General features: G+C 38.4%; 1 protein-coding gene across 1 annotated transcript; it reads left to right on the plus strand.

Annotated features, from left to right (window-relative positions):
* The first annotated feature begins 351 nt into the window (after nt 1-351).
* Nucleotides 352-18,208, plus strand: LOC109443937 (cytochrome P450 2C23-like). The gene is made up of 9 exons (XM_019724882.3): nt 352-630; nt 1,997-2,159; nt 3,730-3,879; nt 4,479-4,639; nt 5,134-5,310; nt 10,968-11,109; nt 12,088-12,275; nt 16,152-16,293; nt 17,551-18,208. Exons 1-9 carry the CDS (start codon nt 451-453, stop codon nt 17,730-17,732), a joined length of 1,485 nt encoding a protein of 494 aa, XP_019580441.3. The 5' UTR covers nt 352-450; the 3' UTR covers nt 17,733-18,208.
* The last annotated feature ends 3,818 nt before the right edge of the window (nt 18,209-22,026 follow it).

A 22,026-nucleotide genomic window follows, 5' to 3' on the forward strand; every position in this document is an offset into this window, starting at 1 on the left:
TTATCCCTTTATCTGTTGATGAACACAGTAGACTTTTAATTGATGAGAAACATGATAAAAAATGATGATTGACGAGGACTCCTCTGAAGCTGTGTTTTTCCATATCAGATCTCAGCATAAATGATCCATTCTTTTTTTCAAATTTGTGAATTTAATTATTGGAACAGTTTCAGAAAGTTATGAAAAATGAAATGCAACTTAATGAATCATTAGTGCTGAAAGGAACAAAAGTACATGTCATGGAGATGTTTAGCAGGTCAAAAGTTCACAGATTTTGTAAATGAACAGTAGAAAACATTCCTAACCTCAAGCTTCAGCAAAGCTAATAAAACACAACACGATTCTAGTTTGTTTTTTCTCCCAAAGTTCAAAAACTGGCACGTCATGCCCCCTGCACAAGACTGCTTTCCAGCGAGCAATCCGGACAGGTCCTAACCTCGAGTAGCTGAGATGGAGCTCCTGGGAATCACTACTCTTGTTCTTATGATTTGTGTTATTTACCTGGTTTTCCTTCTTGTGTGGAAGGGAAGTCACAAAGGGAGAAGCCTCCCCCCGGGCCCAACTCCCCTTCCCATCATTGGGAATCTGATGCAGCTAAACTTCAGGAACATACCTGCATCTCTCTCCGAGGTAAGGGGCTTTCATTCTGGGACTGGTCAGCTCCAGGTAAGCAGGGTCATTGTTGGGCTCTGCATGAGACCCCTTTTACTTCAATCTTTCTTAGTTTGACTCACCACTGAGGTGTTTCGGGGTGTCTGTCTCTGTGTTACAATATGGAAACCTCTTTGTTTCTGGACTGGATCACTTTCGAGCAAGTATGTTGACTTGACCTGAGATACAGAGGTAGGTTGAATTTTAGCGAATGAGAAAATTCTGGGATCAGAACATATTTTAATTGAAAGGCTTCCACTCCCCTCAGCATATAATGCTTACCAAAAGGCAAGCCCAGTATGTGTAAACATGCATTAAATGCCCTCTTATATTACTACTACTGCTTCTACTATTTTACACTAAATGATCTGTGGGATGCTTTGTGATTCTCCTTTCTGATCCCACTCCATTCCCCAGCATCTTGCTCTGACATCCCAACTCTGCTACCCTGACTGACATTCATTCCTTTGGAAATATGAGAAAAGGTATGATCACCATGAATATATTGTGCAAGGATATATACTCCAGAACAACCTAAATGTCCATTGATGCATCAATAAAAAATATATGTATGTATCCCTGTACACACACGTTAGAATATTATTTAGCCTTAAAAAAAAATAACGAAATCCTGCTATTTACAATAACATGGATGAACCTGGATGACATTATCCTAAGTATATGTCAGACACAGAAAGATAAATGTTGCATGATCTCACTTACATGTGGAATCTAAAACGGTTAAACTTGTAGAGAGTAAATGGTGTTTGAAAACCATCCTGCAATTGTTGGCTGTTTCAGTACTCTATTTTGCTTCTTGGAAAAATGCTATCATAAATGTATAGGTTCCATCCATTTTTATACCTGCTCAGTGAGTCTCCCCCAAGCCCTCACCCTGGCTGATTCATGTTCATCTTTAGTTTAACCTTAAATCTTGCCTCCTCATAGATTCCTGACTTCTCTATTTTATTAAGTTCTCCCATTATCATCCACAAAGCACAATCTTTATCACTTTCATAGATTTACGCTCAGTTTGTACTGCAATTGTAGTTTGTTTGGCTGTTTACTGCTTGTCACTTTCACGAGACTCTTAAGTTCGTGAGGGCTCCTGGGCTGTGCACAGTATTTGACTCAGGGTAGGTGCTTAGTAAATATCTGCTCAATGGTTACATATTATAAATGAAGGAAAGACTGAATCTGTAACTATACCCTAGGTTAAATTTCTAAAATGGAATTTGTGGGGCAAAGTCTAAGTCACATGTAAATTATTACTTAATTTCTAACCAAGCCTCCAGTGGAAAGATTTCATAATAGCACTTACACAACTGCTTGCATCTTTTTCCAGTTAGCCAAGGAGTATGGCCCTGTTTACATGTTGTACCTTGGATCCCAGCCCACGGTGGTCTTACATGGATATGAAGTGATAAAGGAAGCTCTGATTCACCAGGGTGATGAGTTCCTTGGCAGAGGACCGTTACCAATTATTTCAGATGTCCAAAAAGGACATGGTATGTTTCAAATCAAAATATGGATTAATTTTCTTCAGCAAAAAAATGATTAACTTAATGAATGTTTGTTCTGCCCCAAGCAACAGATTAGATGTGACTGCAATGCAATTCTGATGCTAACTACCTAGCGTTAGTGCAGACGCCATAGGTTAAGGGTATTGTTACAAACAAGATAGCCCTCACTTCAGATGCTAGCCGTTAAGTTCAGAGATCCCCAGGTCATCTATACTTCTGACCAAAAGGCTAAAAATTCAGGGGACCCCATGACCTTCTCTGGTTCAGTAATTGGTAGAATTATTCACAGAACTTGGGAAGGTACTATATTTACAATTTTATTATATAAAGGATGTAAATGAAGAGACACATAAGGCAAGGTTTGGAAGGATCCCACAAGCAGAGCTTCTGTATCTTCTCCCTAGGAACCAGAATGGGTTACCCTCTTGGCACATTGATGCGTTCACCACCCAGGAAGCTCACCTGAGCTTTGTTGTCCAGAGTTTTTGGAGGAGCTTCAGTACACAGACGTGATTGATTGAGTCATTGGCTACACAAGTCAACTCAATCTCTAGCTCCCTCCACTCCCTGGAAGTTGAGAGGTCGGACTGATATCTTTTGGCTCAAAACCCCAACCCTTTAAATACAGAGTTGGTCTTTCTGACACGGCCAGCCCCATCTTGAAATTGTCTGGTGGCCTACTGTGAGTCACTGTATTGTCATAAACTCAGGTGCTGGCCCAGAGGCTCACCATGAACCACAGCAGTTTTTAATACTTGGGAAATTTCAAGGGTTTAGAAGTTCCCTCACAGGTCACAGCTTTGGGTTCATAATCCTTAAATCGGTCTTCTCTTTGTTCCTTTTTTGATGTTTCAGTCTTAGGGAGATCATTTGCTTGGCAGTTAGTGGCAGCGAATAAGCACTGACTTTTGAGAGGATGCAACACACGGATGAAACTGATGGTGCATTAAAAGAAATAGGAAATTCAGAATAAGTAACAGGTTTTGTACAGAGGAAGAAATTAAAAAGCACTGGCATGGAACATACTGGGTTCCTCTGCTCCTTTGCTTCTTTTTATTCAGATGAGGCTAACAATCGCTGTAGTAAATTCAGAGACTAGAATTGTAAATCCCATATTGATCTGCTTTGAAGTTGCTTTTCCTGTCATAGAGAAAAGCACAAATAGAACTAAACCACAACTTAGAGGGATATGAAGCGTAAGAACAGATGCTCGGGAAAGGGGTTTGCGACAAAACATGCCGTTTTGGACCATTTTTAACAAAACCAAACAGAGGGCCCTTCTTACACTTGGGAATATTCTCCACCTGCCAATGATTCCCCTGCCCCATTCCATCATCTCTGCCCCTATTGACCGGAGCTTGGTGTGTTTTTTTTTCCCCTTTTGTGACAAATATTTTCCCCAAACCACAGAATAGGTTGTGCTCTTAAATTGCCAGTTGCTGAATCCCTGGGAAGGGGCACTGGTGTTGGTTCAGGGTAGACATAAGAGATCAGCTGTAGGGAAAATCTGACTCCATGATACAAAACACTTTCCTGCTCCTTGCTTCTTTTCTAGGAATCATTTTCAGCAATGGAGAGACATGGAAGCAAATGCGACGCTTCTCCCTGATGACCCTGAGGAACTTTGGGATGGGGAAGAGAAGCGTCGAAGAGAGGGTCCAGGAGGAAGCCCAGTACCTGGTGGAGGAGCTCAGAAAAACCGAGGGTGAATTCCACTGACCATCCCTTAGGGGGCAAAGGGACTTCCTACACACACTGCCCTCAGTCACAGCTCCTTTGGGTGTCACTCTGGGGTCCACAATCTGCTCTATTAATCAGAGAATTGGCTCGGAAAAAAGGGCTGGGAAGACAATGATCCAGAGCTATTAGTTAGGACTCATTTCCCAACTTCCGCTCTTACTGGGTACGTAAACTTGGACAAGTTACTTAATTTCTCTAAGATACAGTTTCTACCTCTGAAAAAGGGGGTTAAAAATCAAACCTCGGAATAAGAGTTAAATGATATAGTTTGCAAAACATTTACGCAATATTTAGCATGTGGTAAAATTCTCCATAATGTCACTTGTTGCTCTTAGGACTATTATCATACTCGTATTCATATAACAATATAATCAATATTATTAGTAGCATAGTATAATACTATATAACATACAGTATTTGTATTATTAGAAGATGCTTACATCCCACTTGGAGAAATTTAGAGAAAATAAATTCTATGTATAAATCTGAGCAGGAGGGAGTCCTGGTTCTTGAAATCCTGTTGCAGGCTGATGAAAATTCTAAATGTCTTTTTTCTCACATCAGCTCAGCCCCTTGACCCTACTTTCATCCTCAGCTGTGCTCCCTGCAACGTTATCTGCTCCATCCTCTTCAACGAGCATTTCCAGTACGACGATGAGACGTTCCTCTCCCTGATGTATTTGTTAGATGAAAGTTTTAGGAAAATAAACTCTCCATGGAACCAGGTAAGGCCATGGCGGCACTGCACTCCTGGTTGATCTCATTGGCTCACTGGTAGCTTGCAGGAAGGGGACAGGGCTATGGCCTCCACTGACCTATTCCAGGAACAAAGTGCCAGTGTGAGCATTCATTGTCACCTTCCCTCCATGTATATCGAGTGAATAAGTGCAGTGTCACTTATTCCAGCATCACTGGAAGGTTGCCCTCTGCTTGCCTCCATGGGCTTACTCACACAGTAGAAGACAAAATGTGCCCAGTTGCCTGTGTTCCTTTAGGCCCCTGCGCCCATTTCCCCCCTTATTACTCAGGGGTTGGCTGAAGGAGATGGGAAGGGAACCCTGTCCTATGTGTGATGATCATCCCTCCTTCTCTTGCGCTTGGCAGCTGGAGGAAGGGATTCTGCGCGGCCAGACCGCACACAGGGTGAGGTGCTCCACTTGGAAACTCGGGTTCCTCCTCACAAACGGAATCTCCAGTGTATGTTTTATCCCATTTTTAGATGTACAATCTATGGCCAGGACTCATAAGGCACCTCCCTGGAGAGCACAGAGCATTTTCAAAACGGCTTGAGAGTGTTAAACATTTCATTCTGAAAAAAGTGAAGGAGCATCAGACGTCCCTGGATCTTAATAACCCTCAGGACTACACTGACTGTTTCCTCAGCAAGATGGAGCAGGTACTGTATCTTATCATCCTGTGGGAGTGCATGAGGGCACAGTCACCCCATGTAGGTATTTCTTGATGTTTTGGTTTTCATGGCAATGGGGTACACTATTATCAGTAATAATAGAAATTCAAAAATAGTCCAAAGCCCTCTTTTACTTTGTATGTCCATTTACTTCCTACACGTAGGCATTAGCATCTCTATATTCTCAGTACGTATTTACGATGAGGCCCTTGATACACACACTTACATATAAGTTATATATGTTTCTGAACCTATATTCACCTTGGGTTGGATGAGACACACATGCATTTTCTCTACACATCACTTACACATACGTAGTCAGCCATTTTTGCTACAGTGCTTCCCAGATAGCCTGTCATAAATCAATGCATTATAAAAAATGGATTGTGTTTTCTTACAGAAACAATTTTATTCTTTGAAATTGGTGGTAGATAAAGATCCTAAAGCAAAGACATTATATATTAACCATAAGTGGTATTAAAAGTATTGAATAGCAAGTATTCACACAGCCACCAGTCCTCACACTGTCACTGAACGTAAAATACCATCATGACTGCCCATGAGCACATTAGTAGAAAAACAGCCAAGGCTGTGACCAGCAATAATTTTTTTTTTTAAAAAGGTATTAAGTGTATAAACATATACAGCCACTTAAAATATAAAAATTATTCTTTGATCCCTATAAATTATTCTTTGATCCCTATAAAATTAACATTGTTTATTCAAAGGTCGCCCAAATATATATAAATGAAAGAAAAATACCACTCAATTATACATAAATATACAAATTATGTATATTTATGTACATAGTAATATCTTTAGTCTTCTTAAGCTCCAGAGGGCTGATTTGGATAGCCTGGTTTCCTTAGAAACACGTCTTAGGAAGCTCTATTGATGTTCCTTTTACTTCTCAGAAATTTCCCCAGAATCAGTACAGGCATTTCCACTCATTCCACTTGCCAAGGACGTACATCAAAAGACCCAAGTTTGTTGTTGGCTTTCAGAGAACTAGATGTTTGGGAAAATAGGAAAACAAACAAACAAAAAAAAACCCATAGCCAGGCTATTAATTCAATCATTCAAAATTTTTATTTAGCATTAACTATCTATTAGACATGGTGCTTGGTAAAAGGAATAAAACAATGAATCAAATAATATCCTGCAATTTTCTCTCATAGCACTTGTCACAGTGTAAGGAAATATTCTCCTACATTCTCCTCTACGATGTAGCTGCTGAGAGGGCTGGGGCAGTTTCGATTTTCCACACTTTGTATCATCCAACAACTAGCACAATGTGTAGAATATTACAGATGCACAATAAGTGTTGAGTAAATTTGCTAATTAATTAATAAAAGTACAGGCCTTGACTGAACGGAGCTCACAAGTCTAGTGCAATGGTTATCGAACAAGCAGGAAGAATGAAGTGCTAACGGGAAGTACAAGTTGTTCCCGGAGAACGTGACAGAAGCACTGTTGCTAGTCAGATGTGAGTGATGGAGGGACTTCTACACCAGGGCCCACTGGGTACATCCCTGTGTACCTGGGTACGCAGGTGACAACTGAGCTGAGAGCTGAAGGCTGAAGAGGGGTTATCGGTGTAAAGATGGCAAAGAAAAATATCCCAGGCAGAAAAACAAGATGTGTAAAGGCACCGAGGTAGAAGGGAGCTTGGGAATATGAGGGGTAGCAAGAAAGCCAGTGTGACTGGAAGGGAGGGCAGGAGAGAACAGTGGGGCAGAAGCTGAAGCAGCAGGAGGTCAGCACAGCAGGCAGATCATTCATTCAGGGCCTGGCAGGCCCTATTAATTAGGTTCGTTTTTTATACTTCCCTGTTTCCCCGAAAGTAAGACCTAGCCAGGCAATCAGCTCTAGCAAATAGCAAATAGCAAATCGTTTGCCGGGTCTGAGCCCTGTATAAAGAATGATCATATTTTGTGATGTGGAGGACATACTGGAGGGGTCAACAGTGGATGCAGAGAGGACAGCAAGGAATTGCCTGAGGGTGAGTTTCCTGGCTGCAGAGCCTAAAATAGGGATTTGTATGAAAGTGATTTCTTAAGGGAGTTCCATTAGGAAAAAACTTGTATGTGAATAAGAGAAACAGGAGGGGAAGGGGGAAAAGTTAAACATAGATGCAGTTTCATGTTAAATCTAGTCTCTGCCTGATCCTATAAGGGGCTGTAGAGAAAAACTGCAGTGCAGAGTGTGTCAGGCCCTGTGGCAAGGGAGCTGGGTTTTTGTACCGCTGCACCCATTAGTCACTGGCCACCGGCAGCCCCATGATGGTGGTGTTTGGGGCTGATGAAGTCCCAGGCATCTCCTGGCAATGTGGCTCCAGTGCCCAGAGGACTCCTCCAAGAAAGTTAGAGACTGGGCCATAGCCGCTGGAGATAGGTGACCTGAACCAGTAAGGAGACCTAGGCCTGGCACCTATACCATCTTCTACATGAAACTATTGCAGTAGCCCAAGGCGAGATGATGGCCATAGGCACTGGTGGTAAGATGGAAAGATGTGGATAGATTTGAGAGACATCTAGGAGGTACAATTAACTAACAGTATTGGTGGTGAGCTGGGAATTGCAAGAGATGAGATGCTAGGTCCCTAACTGGTGGAGGTTAGGGCCATTCACCAATACTGGAAACACTGGAAGGGGACCATGGGTATGTCCACATACATACGAAAGCCTTGAGATTCACTGAACTAAGTTAGAGGAAGAGACGAAAGGAAAGTTGATGTGCCAATGTCTGGACTTCAACCATTCCTCCTTCTCCTCCTTTCCATGTCTGTTTTCCTATAAGATAACTATCAATAGAGATGGAGTTGAAACTTCTAAATTGTTTCTGCTTTCCTCTAAGTTTTGTTCCATTCTGTTTTAATATTAAATCTCTATAACCTTACTACACAATAGATTTGGGTTGTGTTAAGAATTAAATAAAATGGTGGAGTCCATCCTACTTAGTGAAATGACAGAGTTAGAGCATAAATAAAATATATGCTAATATTTCCATTTTCTCCCTCTCTTCGCCAGGAAAGACTTTTAAAAACTAACTGGACTTTTTGTTGTGAGGGAGTTATTTTAAATACTCAATATTCTTGATTTGAGATAAAGACAGTAAGGACTATAGGTAGGAAGTGACAATGTGCCTAAAAATTTGGACATCCATATGAAGGAGTCATTCCGTTTTGAAATGAATAGGAGAGACACATTATAAAGAAATTGAGTGAAGATAACCTTCATTCAGAGCTTTCAAAATGAAGCTAATTTTGAAAAAAGTACCCTAATATTTTCCTCAAATTTAAAAACCAATGGTATTAAAAGCCCACCAAAAAATAATACTCAATGAAAATAATCTAAAGATGGTAGAATAATTTAAATAGAAATAGAAATGTTTAATAATAAAAGAATAATAATAGAAATATAAAACTTTTATTAACTAGTGTTATAGCATTAAACATTCATTTATTCAACAAATTCTTAGGGTCAGTTATAATGCCAGATATGGGGGATATATCAACAAAGAAGACTTAATCTTTATTGTTTATTATTATTATTATTAGTTTCAGGTGTACAAAACAGCATAGTGATTAGACATTTATGCATCTCACAAAGTGGTAACCCCAACAAATCTACTACCCCCCTGACATCATACATAGCTATTACAATACCATTGACTCAATTCCCTGTGTTGTACTTTATATCTCGTGATTATATATATTTTAAATTATAGTTGACATTCAATATTATTTTATATTAGTTTCAGGTGTACAGCATAGTGGTTAGGCATTTATTTAATTTATGAAGTGATCCCCCAGATAAGTCTAGTACCCATCTGACACTATAAGATAGTTTTTACAATATTATTGACTCTATTCCCCACCGTATTTCACATCCCCATGACTATTTTGTGACTACCAATTTGTACTTCCTAATCCCTTACTTTTCTCACCCATCCTCCCAACTCCTCTCCCATCTAGCAACCATCAGTTTGTTCTCTGTATCTATGAGTCTATTTTTACTTTTGTTTGCTCGTTTATTCTGTTCTTTAGATTCCACATACGAGTATCAGTGAGATCACATGGTATTTGTCTTTCTTAGTCTGACTTATTTCACTTAGCATAATATCCTCTAAGTCCATGCATGTTGTTGCAAATGGTAAAATTTCATTCTTTTTATGGCAGAGTAATACTCCATTATATGTATGTACCATGATTTCTTTATCTAATCGCCTATTGATGGGCATTTCAATTATCTCCATATATATCTTACCTGTTGTGAATAGCGTTTTAGTAAACATAGGGATACATGTATCTTTTCAGATTAGTGTTTTGGGTTTCTTTGGGTAAATATCCAGGAGTAGAATTGCTGGGTCATAAGGTAGTTTTATTTTTAATTTTTTGAAGAAACTCCATACTGTTTTCCATAGTGGCTGCACCATTTTGCAATCCACCAACAGTACACCAGGGTTCCCTTTTCTCCACATCCTCGCCAGCAATTGTCGTTTGTTGATTTGTTTGTTGATGATAACCATTCTGACCGGTATGAGGTAATATCTCATTGTGGTTTTCATTTGCATTTCTTTGATGATTAGTGACATTGAGCTAATCATATGTATGTCGTCTTTGGAGAAATGTCTGTTCAGGTCCTCTATCTATTATGTAATTGGATTGTTTCTTTTTTTGGTGTTAAGTTGTATGAGAGTTTTATAAATTTTGGATATTAAACCCTTAATAGATGTATCTGGCAAATATCTTCTCCTATTCAGTAGGATAGCTTTTCATTTTGTTGATGGTTTCCTTTGCTGTGCAAAAACTTTTTAGTTTGATGTAGTCCCATTTGTTTGTTTGTTTATTTTTGTTTGTTTGTTTATTTATTTTTGTTTCCCTTGCCCAACGAGATACATCAGTAAAACTATTACTAAGGGTAATGTCTGTGAGTACTTTCTTGTAGGAGTTTTATGGTTTGAGGTCTTACATTTAAGTCTTTAATCCATTTTGAGTTTATTTTTGTATATGGCATAAGAAAGTGGTCCAGTTTCATTTTTTTGCATGTATCTGTCCAGTTTTCCCAGCACCATTTATTGAATAGACTGTCTGTACCCCAGTGTAAAATCTTGCTTTCTTTGTCATAGATTAACTGGCCATATAGGCATGGATTTATTTCTGGGCTCTCTACTCTGTTCTTCTAAGTCTGTGTAAGTGAAGGAAACGCCCAGCCATGAACCAGTGATTTCTCTACATTGTTCTCGCATACAGCTTATCATCTGGTCTTTTTCATGAAATATAATAAAAGAAGATATCGTTCATCAAGTATTTGTATATATGAAGCATTGTTCTAAGAGCTTCCACCCATTAACAGTTTTGATCTTTATAATAAGCTTAGGGTGTACGTTCTATTTTTTATCCCAGTTTCAAAGATGATGAAACTGAGTAAAGAGTAAAAGTAATTTGCTGAGGGCCCACATCTGTTCATTGACTAACCTGGGATTGAACCCAGGAGTTTCGATTCCATGACTGATGTTTTTTATCCACTACATGAAGGTGCACAAAATGAAGCCTATTAGTAGTAAAGGAGAATGATTGTGGAGTTCTGATAAGCCATTTCCTTCTTTTTAACTCATGTAGCCATTAACTCTACCATTTACAGGAGAAACACAACCCAGTGTCTGAATTTAACTTGGAGAACCTGGCAATCTGTGGATCAAATTTGTTTACTGCAGGAACACAGACAACTGGTATCACCCTGAAATACGGGCTCTTACTCCTAATGAAGCATCCAGAGGTGAAAGGTACAGCAAATTTTCTAGTGACCAAATAAAACATAAGATTCTGGCACTAGATGAAAGTGGGAAGGTGCTGCCGACAGTAAGTGCTTTCCTTTCTCTGGGCTGCCTTGTAGAGCGTCATGCAAAGGGCCATCAATGTGGTTTTGCTTTGCAGATCAGAATTCTATCTAATGATGCTGATAAGGAAAAGACAACTTTAAGAACTCAAAGGCGGTCATTTAAGTTGAAAAACAGAGGAGCTTCTGAATCCCAACTCTTATATATCAGACGCAATGCCAATGATGAGCCCTATTTAAATGAGGGACCAATAGGTCCCCATACTTGATTCTCATTCTAGACCTACCGATACCTAGCTGTGACCTCAAATGATTTAATCTTGCAGGCCTCTGTTTTCCCATCTTGAAAAATGGACCAGGCTCCTCACAGGGGATTTTTAGCTCTGATATAATTTAAAATTTAAAAATAAAATTATAGTAGCTCGATTTTTCTCAAGCACATTCTCAGAGCACAGGCCTTAGGAAGCCAGTGTTTATATTGCTCAACAAAATGGTACAAAATGGTGTTTGCCGTTCCCACAAAACATGTAGGAGAGTGGATGAAGCTGACAAAGGAGATGCTCCCACTAGAAGATTACATGTTTCCCTTTACAGCTGTTTTGCCAGGGATCATGGGATAAGGACCTTGCCACAAAGGTCCTCTCCTCACTGGTACATGAGAACAAACCAATTAAGGCAGGAGGCTGTGAACATAGCTGATCTATCTTTTATGTTTCCTTCAGCAAAGTCTCTGGTATTTTGTAGCAAAATTGAAAATAGAAATTCCATCAGGAGCAGAGTAATGGGCTATTTAGCAACATGTCTTTGATCTTGGTTGGGATCCTTTTCCAGGCCACTTTCTGTTGCATATTGCAAGCATTTCAGGTAATTTCCAGGTGTCCAGGGAACATCCCTTGCATAGCATTCATGATTCATGTCTCTGCAGCCAAAGTTCATGAAGAAATCGACCGCGTGATTGGACGCAACCAAATCCCCTGCATGAAGGACAAGATGAGGCTGCCGTACACAGAGGCTGTGGTGCATGAGATCCAAAGATACATCGCCCTCCTTCCTTCTAGTTTGCCCCATGCTGTGATCCGGGACACGAAATTCCGACAATACGTCATCCCCAAGGTTAGATGTGTCTGGGAAAACTGACCAGGAGAGAAGTGGTGGCATGGTCACTCATTGGGGCCTGTGAGAGCCTCTCAGTTCTATTTCAGGAGGAGAGGCAGTCAAGTGTCATGAAAAGAACACAAGGTCAGAGTCAGATGGCCTGGGTTTCAAAACTGTCGCTGTCATGTGGTGCACCATTCTGTCACCTCTGCAGCCCTGTCTCTGCCTTCCTAGAATGGGAGAGACTGACCTGAGGTTTCCAAGTCCTACTACTCTTATAGAATATATTGAGGGAGCAGTGATTTCTATTAATGAGAATCTTACAGGAACTGAAATCTGATTTTTCATGATGGATTATGAAAAAGGGGGAAGAAATGAAAAATGTGTCTATAGCTCTAAGGTAATCAAACCTTAGAAGTGTCAACCTTCTTTAACATGAATTCTCTCCTTCCAGGACCTCACATACAGTACATTTGGGATATTACCACACCTAACAGTTACCATTTGTAGAATACTTAGCATTCATCAAAATCTTTCCATGAATACTAGGGATGTAGTCAGTCTTCTGTAGTGATTAGGAGTTTGGGTTTTACATTTAAAAAGTTCCAGAGCATCGAAGAGGAAGAAAAGGTGCCAACCCTGATCAAAATACTACAAAACAGAATCAAAATACTACAAAACAGGCACCAATCTTATTTACAAATATTAGTGTAAAAGTCTATTAACACATTAAGTCTAGAATCACATTAAAAACAATACAACACCAACAAGCTTAAGATAATCAGGAACATAGGAATGGTCTAACACCAGTGTTAGACCATTCCTTTGTTCTAGTTTTCTCATTTGTATAGAAAATACTTTTGATAATATTCAATATCCATTTCTAATTTTTTAACCCTTAATAAAATAAGAATTGATAAATAGCTCTTTAGCCAGAAAATAGTATTTCCCAAATCATGCTTGTTGATGAAAGACTAAAAGCATTCCCATTAATACTAGGAATAAGACAAGGCTATCTACAATTACTAATATCACTTAAGTTGAATTATATACAGGTAATAAGGGATAAAAAATTTTAAAGGAAGAGGCAAAATTGTGAATGATATAATTGACCATGGAAAATATAAGAAAATTAACAGAAGCACCACTGCAAAAATAGAATTATTCAGTGGTTAGGTACAAATTTATTATTTTTTAAAAATCAGTTTCCACCTATATAAAATAAAAACTATTTAAAGAATATAAGAAGACAAGTTTTCATTAATAAAAATGAAGATAAAATACTTAGGAATAAACTGAATAAAGAAATTTAAGATCTGTAGAAAGAAAACTTTAAAATGTTAATGAGAGATATAAAATTTTTGAATAGATTATTACTCTGTTTGGGTAGGAAGATAGCAGATCCCAAAATCAATCTATACATCTATGAGATCTCAATGAAAATATCAAGCAGATTTTTTTTAGAACTAAATTAACAGATCCCAAATTTGATATGGAAAATTCAAAAATAAAAAACAGTCAGGGACAGGTCCTACCAAATGTTATAATATCAAGTCACAGTAATTAAGGCAGTGTAATACAGCCTTCTTGAATAGATCAATTAAATAAAGTCTAGAAATAAACTTAATTATACATGGAAGCTTAGTACATAATAAAGTTGGCTTCTTCCTTGTGCCATAGAGAGAAAATATGGATTATTCTATAGAAGTTGGAAAACTCCTGGGGGAAGTGGAAAAAAAGTAACAATGGATCCCAACCTCTCACTTTACATGACAATTTATTTTTGGTGTCTCAAATATATACACATAGAATATTAAACTGTAAAAGTACTGAGGATAAAAGCAATATTTTTATTATTATTATTAGTTTCAGGTGTACAAAACAATGTAATAGACATTTATACCCTTCACAAAGTGATAATCCCCCCAATCTATTACCCCTCTGACATCGTATATAGCTGTTACTATACCATTGACTATATTCCCTATGCTGTACTTTACATCCCAAGACTATATATATATATATATATATATATATATATATATATATATATATTTATTTATTTATAGTTGACATTCAATATTATTCTACTTCAGCTTCAGGTGTCTAGTGCATTGGTCAGGCATCTACACAGTCTATGATGTGATCCCCCTGGTAAGTCTAGTGCCCATCTGGCACCTTACATGATCTTTACAACATTATTGATTATATTCCCCATACTGTATTTAATAACTTATTTTTTGAGAATTTCAGAGTGACAAACGACTTTCTAACATTGACCAAAGGAAAGAGGAATGAAGGTCATACATTTAACAATAGATAAATTTGGTTATATGTTAATAAGAAAAATCTGCCTAGAAAAAGAAACAAAGTCAAAAGACAAATGACAAACTGAGAGAAAATGTTGCATAGTTTATAAGACCAAAAGACTAATTACTGAAAAATAAAATGAACTCCTACAGTCAGTATGAACAAACCCCAAAACTCACAGATAGTGCAAAAACAATAAAATTAAAATGTGAGTAAAAGTAATTACAAATGGTTTTTAAATGTGCAAAAATATACTCACACAATAAAATATATTGAAAATAAAAATGATAAAGAAACATGTTTTTGCTTATAATATGTTGGCAGGCTGTGAAAATACTAGTAGTATTTTTGCTAGTAGTATAAATTGGTGTAACCTCTGTGGAAAGCAATGTGGTAATATCTATCAAAATTCAAAACACACATACAATTTGAAGAGTAGCTCCACTAATAGGAATTCATCCTGTGTGTGTATTTCCCCCAAAATAAGAATATTCATTGCAGCAATATTTGTGATATTTGAAGATTGGAAAATCCCCAAATGTTCGTTTTAAAAGGACTTTAAAAATTCCTTTCTTTCTATAAAGTGGAATACTAAGCAAGCTATAGCATACTATAGGGTGCTACTATTTGTGTGAAAATCGTGGAGGCCATATATATCTCCTCCTTTTTATCCGTAAGATCCCTCCCAAAGGGAAGAGCCTAACATGGTCATTGTGATTACAGCAAGAAGGAAAGCAGGGGACTTGAGGATCGGAAGAGACACTTATTTTCACTTTATACCATTTTGTACATTTTTTTTTTTATTTAATTCTTAAATTATGTTTAAGGAAATACAAAATAAAGTAAAAAGGGATAAAGGAAGATTTCCCTGAAATAGTAATGCTCAACAGCACCAGGTAGAACTTGGGTCAAATTCTAACCAGGCTACTAGCTAAAAGTATAACCTCACGGAAGTTATTTTTTCCTCTGAATTGCAAATTCCTCACTTATACAATTGAACAAAAAGAGAGCCTACTGGATATGGCTGAAGTAAGAATTAAATATGATTTATAAACAGATTGGCACAGTGTCTGGTAAATGTGAAGCATCCAATATAAATGGTCGTTATCAATATTATTTTGTCATTTAAGCCTGTGTTTTTGTTACCCCACCCCATTTTACAAGTGAGGAAAGTGGAGTCTGAGTCAACAGATTCAAGATTTCATTTCTCATTTTCTTCCATTCATACCCGAAATCAGAAAGGAGCAAATTGTGAAAAAGTAGACGTTTCTGATTCGTGGCAGCAATTCTACTAAAGCTCACGTCTAGACAACATGGGTTGCAAATCCCCATTTGTCAGCAACACCTGATTATTGCTCATTGGCCATAACATCACTCTTCACAAAGAGAACCACCCAATTATTTGATAAAACATATTGTATGATAGTGTGTGTAAAATAGCCGTAATTCAAGACAATCATTCACCAGGCAAGCTTAAGTGTGCTCAGTCCTATTCAATCCACTATCGTTAAGAGCATTAGCCTTATTTATGAACCAGAACAGGCGTGATAAAGGATCATTTCTCTCTCTGCTTCTTGGTTCCAGGGCACTACTGTATTTCCAATGTTGTCTTCGGCCTTGTACGATTGCAAGGAGTTTCCCAATCCAGAGAAGTTTGACCCAGGCCACTTTTTGGATAAAGATGGCCGCTTCAGGAAATCAGAATACTTCATGCCTTTTTCCATTGGTAAATACAAATACATACATCCAAAGCACACATGTGAACATTTTGGACAACTTTTAGCTTCACTGAATTTATGGCATAGCTAAGTAATCCACTGATAATAGCAAATGTTACAACCGGCCAAATCTGAATGGAGCCATTTACGTCTGTACACTAGTAGGATTAGATAGATCACCCAAGGACCATTTTGTTGTTGGGTGATTGAGTATAATGCCAGTTTTTAAATAAACCAAAGCCAGTCAATCCAATTCAAACGTCACATATTACCCGATGACAAAAGGGACCTGCTTTTGTAAACTTTTATCTGTTGATCTCCCCTTTGTAATATTGACTTTTCCAAAACAAGTGTACAAGTTTTTTTCTTCTTTTTAAATTATTAATGATCATTAACTTTCTGATTCTTAGAGCCAGAGGACATCAGAGAAACCTTGGCCACTTCATATTCTTTCTTCCCCTCTGAAATTTGAGCCCCGCATATCCTGCCTCTTTGCAAGAGCTGGTTAGCTCCCAGTTACTATTTCCCGTGAGGTCATAAAGACAGCTTAGGATCGGTCAGCACACATTCTTTTTCCTTGTTCTCTTATTTAATCACTGAATTAGTATTTTAAAAAATCAGTTATATGTTTTGTTTCTAATTATGATGATAATAAGCATTCAACATAAAAAAATGGAAAAAGCAGCAAAGCAGAAAAAAAAAGAGAGAAATAAAAATTATATGCTATTTCACCCTACAAAAATAAGCACTGTTAGTATGTTAGTGTATATACATCAAACAATTGTTTAGGTATACATAATAGATGAATATTTTAAAATAATATTTGGTTCATTCTGTACAATGTATTTGATAACTTGCTTTCATTTAATCTGTTATGATAAAAGACAGACAATGTGGTATTAAATAATCTTCCACGTAAACATATTTAGGTTGCATTTTATGATAGGTGCACAAGGATTTATTTAATTAATCCATTACAGATGGATGTCCAGCTTTCACCTAACTCATCAATATCATAAATAACAACGCAAGTGACATCCTAATAGGTGAATCTCTAATTCCTACAGTTAAATCCCCAGAAGGAGAACTACTGAATTAAAGGGTGAAAACTTCTTTAGAGAGTTTTGATAAGTACCAACATATATCTCTGTACTGATTTATTGTCCTTGGGTAGTTGATGAGCATTCCCTTTTCTGATTGTATTTCAATATGAACTACTGTATTTGAATTTGGAACGCGTTAATGGAAATGTGTCCTCCTTCCAGGGAAACGGGCCTGTGTTGGGGAGTCCCTGGTCCACATGGAGCTGTTCCTCTTCTTCACCACCATTCTGCAAAACTTTTCCCTGAAGCCCCTGCTGGAGCCCAAGGAACTAGAGACCAAGCCCCTTGTTTCAGGGTTGATGAATATCCCACCACCTTTCAAGCTGTGCTTTATTCCTCGATAAAAATTGTTTCGCTTTTAATGATTTAAATCAAAGCAATTGCTTTTTCCTCTTGCTCCCTTGTACCCCACCCCCACCCCAATAGTTTCTCTCTTGATTTTAAATACTGCCTAGGACAGAAACGCTATTCACTAATAACTCGATGGATATTTGTTTAAATCTACAAACCCCTTGACAAAAAAGGAGCGAGGTCCTGAAAACTCCAAGGGTGCAAACAATATATTTATACCCTGTATGTTTCTTTATAAATCATGCTCCAGCAGAACCAAGAGCAGGCCCACACAAAGCCTTTGTCGGGGATAAGCAGCAAATAGCGGAGCCTTCACTCTTTCTGTGGCTTTAGAGATATGCTGATTTTCTGTAGTTTTTTTTTAAAAACAGAGAAATTAATATAATGGCCTATATGTACTATTTCTATTTCCAATTGAAAGCACTCATGATTTCTGCCACACTCACAAAATAAATCCTTCCACAATAGATTTTCTTTGTACATTTGACTTTATTTCAAGTCTCAAAAATGTCTTTCCTTGAGTTATGGGCACTCTACTGTTAGGATACAATAAATAGATAAAATTAAATGATAACCTCTGATCACAAATCTCTCCCTGCCCCACCCCCCTCTCTCCCTGTCCCACCCCCATCTCTTTGCAACTGTGGATTTGCATGGGACTCAAAGAACCTCCTCAGATAAGAACTCAAACCATGTCCACAGCTAGGATTGAGACAAGCTGTATCCTATTCAGAAAGAGGTGAGAGGCGGGGCTGAGGGTTGGAGAGCAAGAGAGCCCCATTACAAGGAAAGACTGAGTATTCCCAAGAGAACAGTGACCCAGAAAATAGCTGCAACCACTGCCCCAGCAGGGGTCCAGTGGGATGCTGTGAGCAACAGCTGCCACAAAGGGTGGCTCAAATACCCGCAGGCAACCCAGCCTCTAGGGACACAGGGAGGAAAAGGAGCTCTAAAAGTAGAGCTGAGCTTTGGGTAAATACCCAAAAGAATTAAAAGCAGGAGCTGCAACAGATATTTGTACACCCGTGTTCCTATAAGCATGATTCACGATAGCCAAAAGGTAGAAACAACCCACATGTCCATTGATGGATGAATGGATAAACAAAATGTGACGTACGTATATATGTTCACGTGGAATATTACTCAGCCTTAAAAAAGGAAGGATATATGTGCTGACATGCTGCGGCATGGATGAACCTTAAAAACACCATACTAAGTGAAAAGCCAGACACGAAATGCCACATATTGTATGATTCCATTTGTATGAAATGTTCAGAGTAGGCAAACCCATATAGAGATAGAAAAGTGGTTGCTTAGGGCTAGAAAGAGACTACAAATGGGCACAGGGTTTTCATGGGGGGATGAGGAAAGTATTCTAAAATTAGATTGCAGTAACGATTGAACAGCTCTGTATATTCTAAAAACCACTGAACTCTACACTTAAATGGGGGAATTTTATAGTATGTGAATTATATCTCAAAAAAGCTGTCTTTAAAAAAAATGAATATATGCACAAGCACAGAATCATTAATAATTAGCACTAATTGTCCTGATAAAGTAAAAACATAACTGGTAACTTTATGGCTCACAGGTATCTTTTAAACCCTGCCTCAGGGCATGCAATAGTCAAAACTCCGGTTCAAGACAATAGCTCAGCTCCAGGCAAGCTGGAACATCAGAAATACAGAATTGGAACCAGCCAGTAAGGGGAAGAGCCTAGAAGTACCAGAGCTAGAGAGATTGGACCACTTATGGGGAGTAAAGAATCCAATCTAGAGTTTCCCAGGGGGTTGGGCAAACTCAGGCTAGAGTGAGGCCGACGTTGAGCTAGGACAAAAAGGAGAGATGGATTGAATTTGATGCGTAGGTTCTGTCTGGTAAATCATAGGTATTTCTACAAATTTTCAATCACAGCAAGACAGATTGAGGACAAAATACTTTGGGCCTTAGTGATGTCAAATATTAAGTCTCAAAGACCCTAACATAATCCAGTACAAAAATTATACTATATTTGAAGCAGTCAGTTCTAGCTCTGTATTTTCAGTGAAGTTACACTCAACTTCATATTTATGGTTATTTGGGAGGAAATAACCCCCATAAATTTCCAATTCTCAGGGCTCTTATAAACCAAGCCCAAGAAGCTTGCTCAGGCCTCTCTTTCCTATTTATCTTCTCTGTTTCTAACATGTAAGGAATTTGTTTGATCTTCAATGATGATCCAGTTCCTCAAACTGAAAAAAATTTGTGGTCTTAGATAACAATTATTTTTAGCTTCAGGGTCGCTGCTTGCTTCAGGAGAGGACATAGAACAGAATAAAGCTAATAGGTTTTGAAATCTGATTATATCTGACATTTTAAGCTGTGTGACCTTGGGCAAGTCCAGACTTTCTCTGATCATCTAAAAAATGAAATGAATAGCACCTACCTTCTAGGGCTACAGAGTTGAGGATTAGTGATTATGTAGTAGGAGGGGCTCATAAATGATGTTTTCTGTTACCCAATTATTGAAAACTCCACCACAGTTAATGCAAATTCAAGTTTTAAGTTTTAAGCCATTCATTGCTCTTGTTTTTCTACTCTGTTTCATGGTTTAATGTGTAAAATTCCAGGCTTAGTCACTATTCACTCAATTAATGTTTGTTGTTATATCTCTCTGAGATAATAGAGACATGTTGGATTTTTTTTATACTTCTTATTGTAATATTGTATTTCTCTGAATCAAAGGTGCCATCTGTTTTAGGATACATTCCAGTTTCAGAGATATTAAAATGTGAAATAAAGAGCCTTAGAATCAATGAAATATAGTTGCTCTCTACTACCTTTGGACCTATAATCTGTTACTGGTCCAGTTAACAGGGCTGCTCAGTCTGACTTACGTTAGTCCCTTCATTTCAGATGACCAGATCACTTAGAGTCAGACTCTTCTTTACCAGTTAAACTTCTGCCTAATACCTTGGTGCCCTGATACCTAATACGATGTCATATCAGCAAATATACATTACATTAGTTTTTTTTTTTCAAACTCAGAGAGAACCTCTTTGCTCTCAACCAGGAGGATTACACAGGTACAGGCTATTTACAAATTAGGCAACCCTGGTACACAGACGGATTCAGAGTCCATGCCATTCAGGCTTTCCATTGGCTGAAGGGCAACCTGAGTCCACATGTCACGGAACCAATGATTGCCCTGTTGGAAGTAGGGTTAGTGGGGGCACATGGAAGAGCCTGGGTTTCTGAAATTCTACTTAATCATTTCCTGCCCTGTTCCAAAGTCAACAAATGTCAGTGCAGAGGAGATAGTTCATTATTTGTTACAGCTTTTCAACATGTATTTGATACATGTTACATACAGAGTATAGGAAGTACTGGGAGCCCAAAAGCAAATAAGATATTGTCTCTGGCCTTAAGGACCTTATATTTTAATCAGGAAAGACAAAAAAATAAGCCAACAATTATAAGATAATGTGGGGACAGAGTCCCAGAGAGCAGTTTCCAGGCTCTCTGCCTCACATGGAAAGGTGCTGGCTCGGTTATTAGATGGCCATCAGCTGTAATCAGATGGCCATCCGCTGTGGCTGGGTGGCCCACAGCTGTTACTGCTTAGCCATTAGCCACTAATATAACTGCTGTGGCTGAGCTAGGGGGTTGGTTGGTTGGTTGGCTGAGAAGTGGATGGTGGATTGCGGCTAGCAAATGGGGTTAGCAAGTGTGGATGGTGGATTCCAGATCATTTGGATCCTACTTTCTGTGTCTCGCCCGCCTGGCTGCCAGGGAGACTGGGGTGCAGGAAGACCTCTTGATGGGGTATTGGCAGATGTTTGCTTGTGTGTCTTGACCAGCCGCCAGTGAGAATATAGTGGTATGAGCCCCCTATCCATGGCTCCGTTGGTGTTCCTTTTTGACCTCATCATATCCTGTGTTCCTGTGCGGGTTGTGGGAGCTGAGACCCCGCATTATAGATAATGCTGTTTGTAGAGAGGTATGTGCAGTTTTATGAAAACATGGGAGGGACACTGAGTTCACACCAGGGGTAAGTAATAGGAAAGGTTTAGAGAAAATGATGCCTGAACTTTGTTTGGAAACACAAATAGGAGTTAGCTTCCAAGTGGAGGGAGAGGAGATGTTCAAAACCTCTTCTATGTTGATGTATTTTCCCATAGTTTTTAAAAATTGGAGATAAAATTCACAGAGATTTTTGAAAGATTGCAAATTGATTGGTATGGCGAGCAGGAAGGAAGATTGTTGGGGAAAAGAGGCAATCTGATGTTGGAAAGGCAGTAAACATCA

Source organism: Rhinolophus sinicus, chromosome 15, assembly GCF_057876585.1.
Source record: "Rhinolophus sinicus isolate RSI-liver-muscle chromosome 15, RSI-T2T, whole genome shotgun sequence".
Taxonomy (NCBI): Eukaryota; Metazoa; Chordata; class Mammalia; order Chiroptera; family Rhinolophidae; genus Rhinolophus; species Rhinolophus sinicus.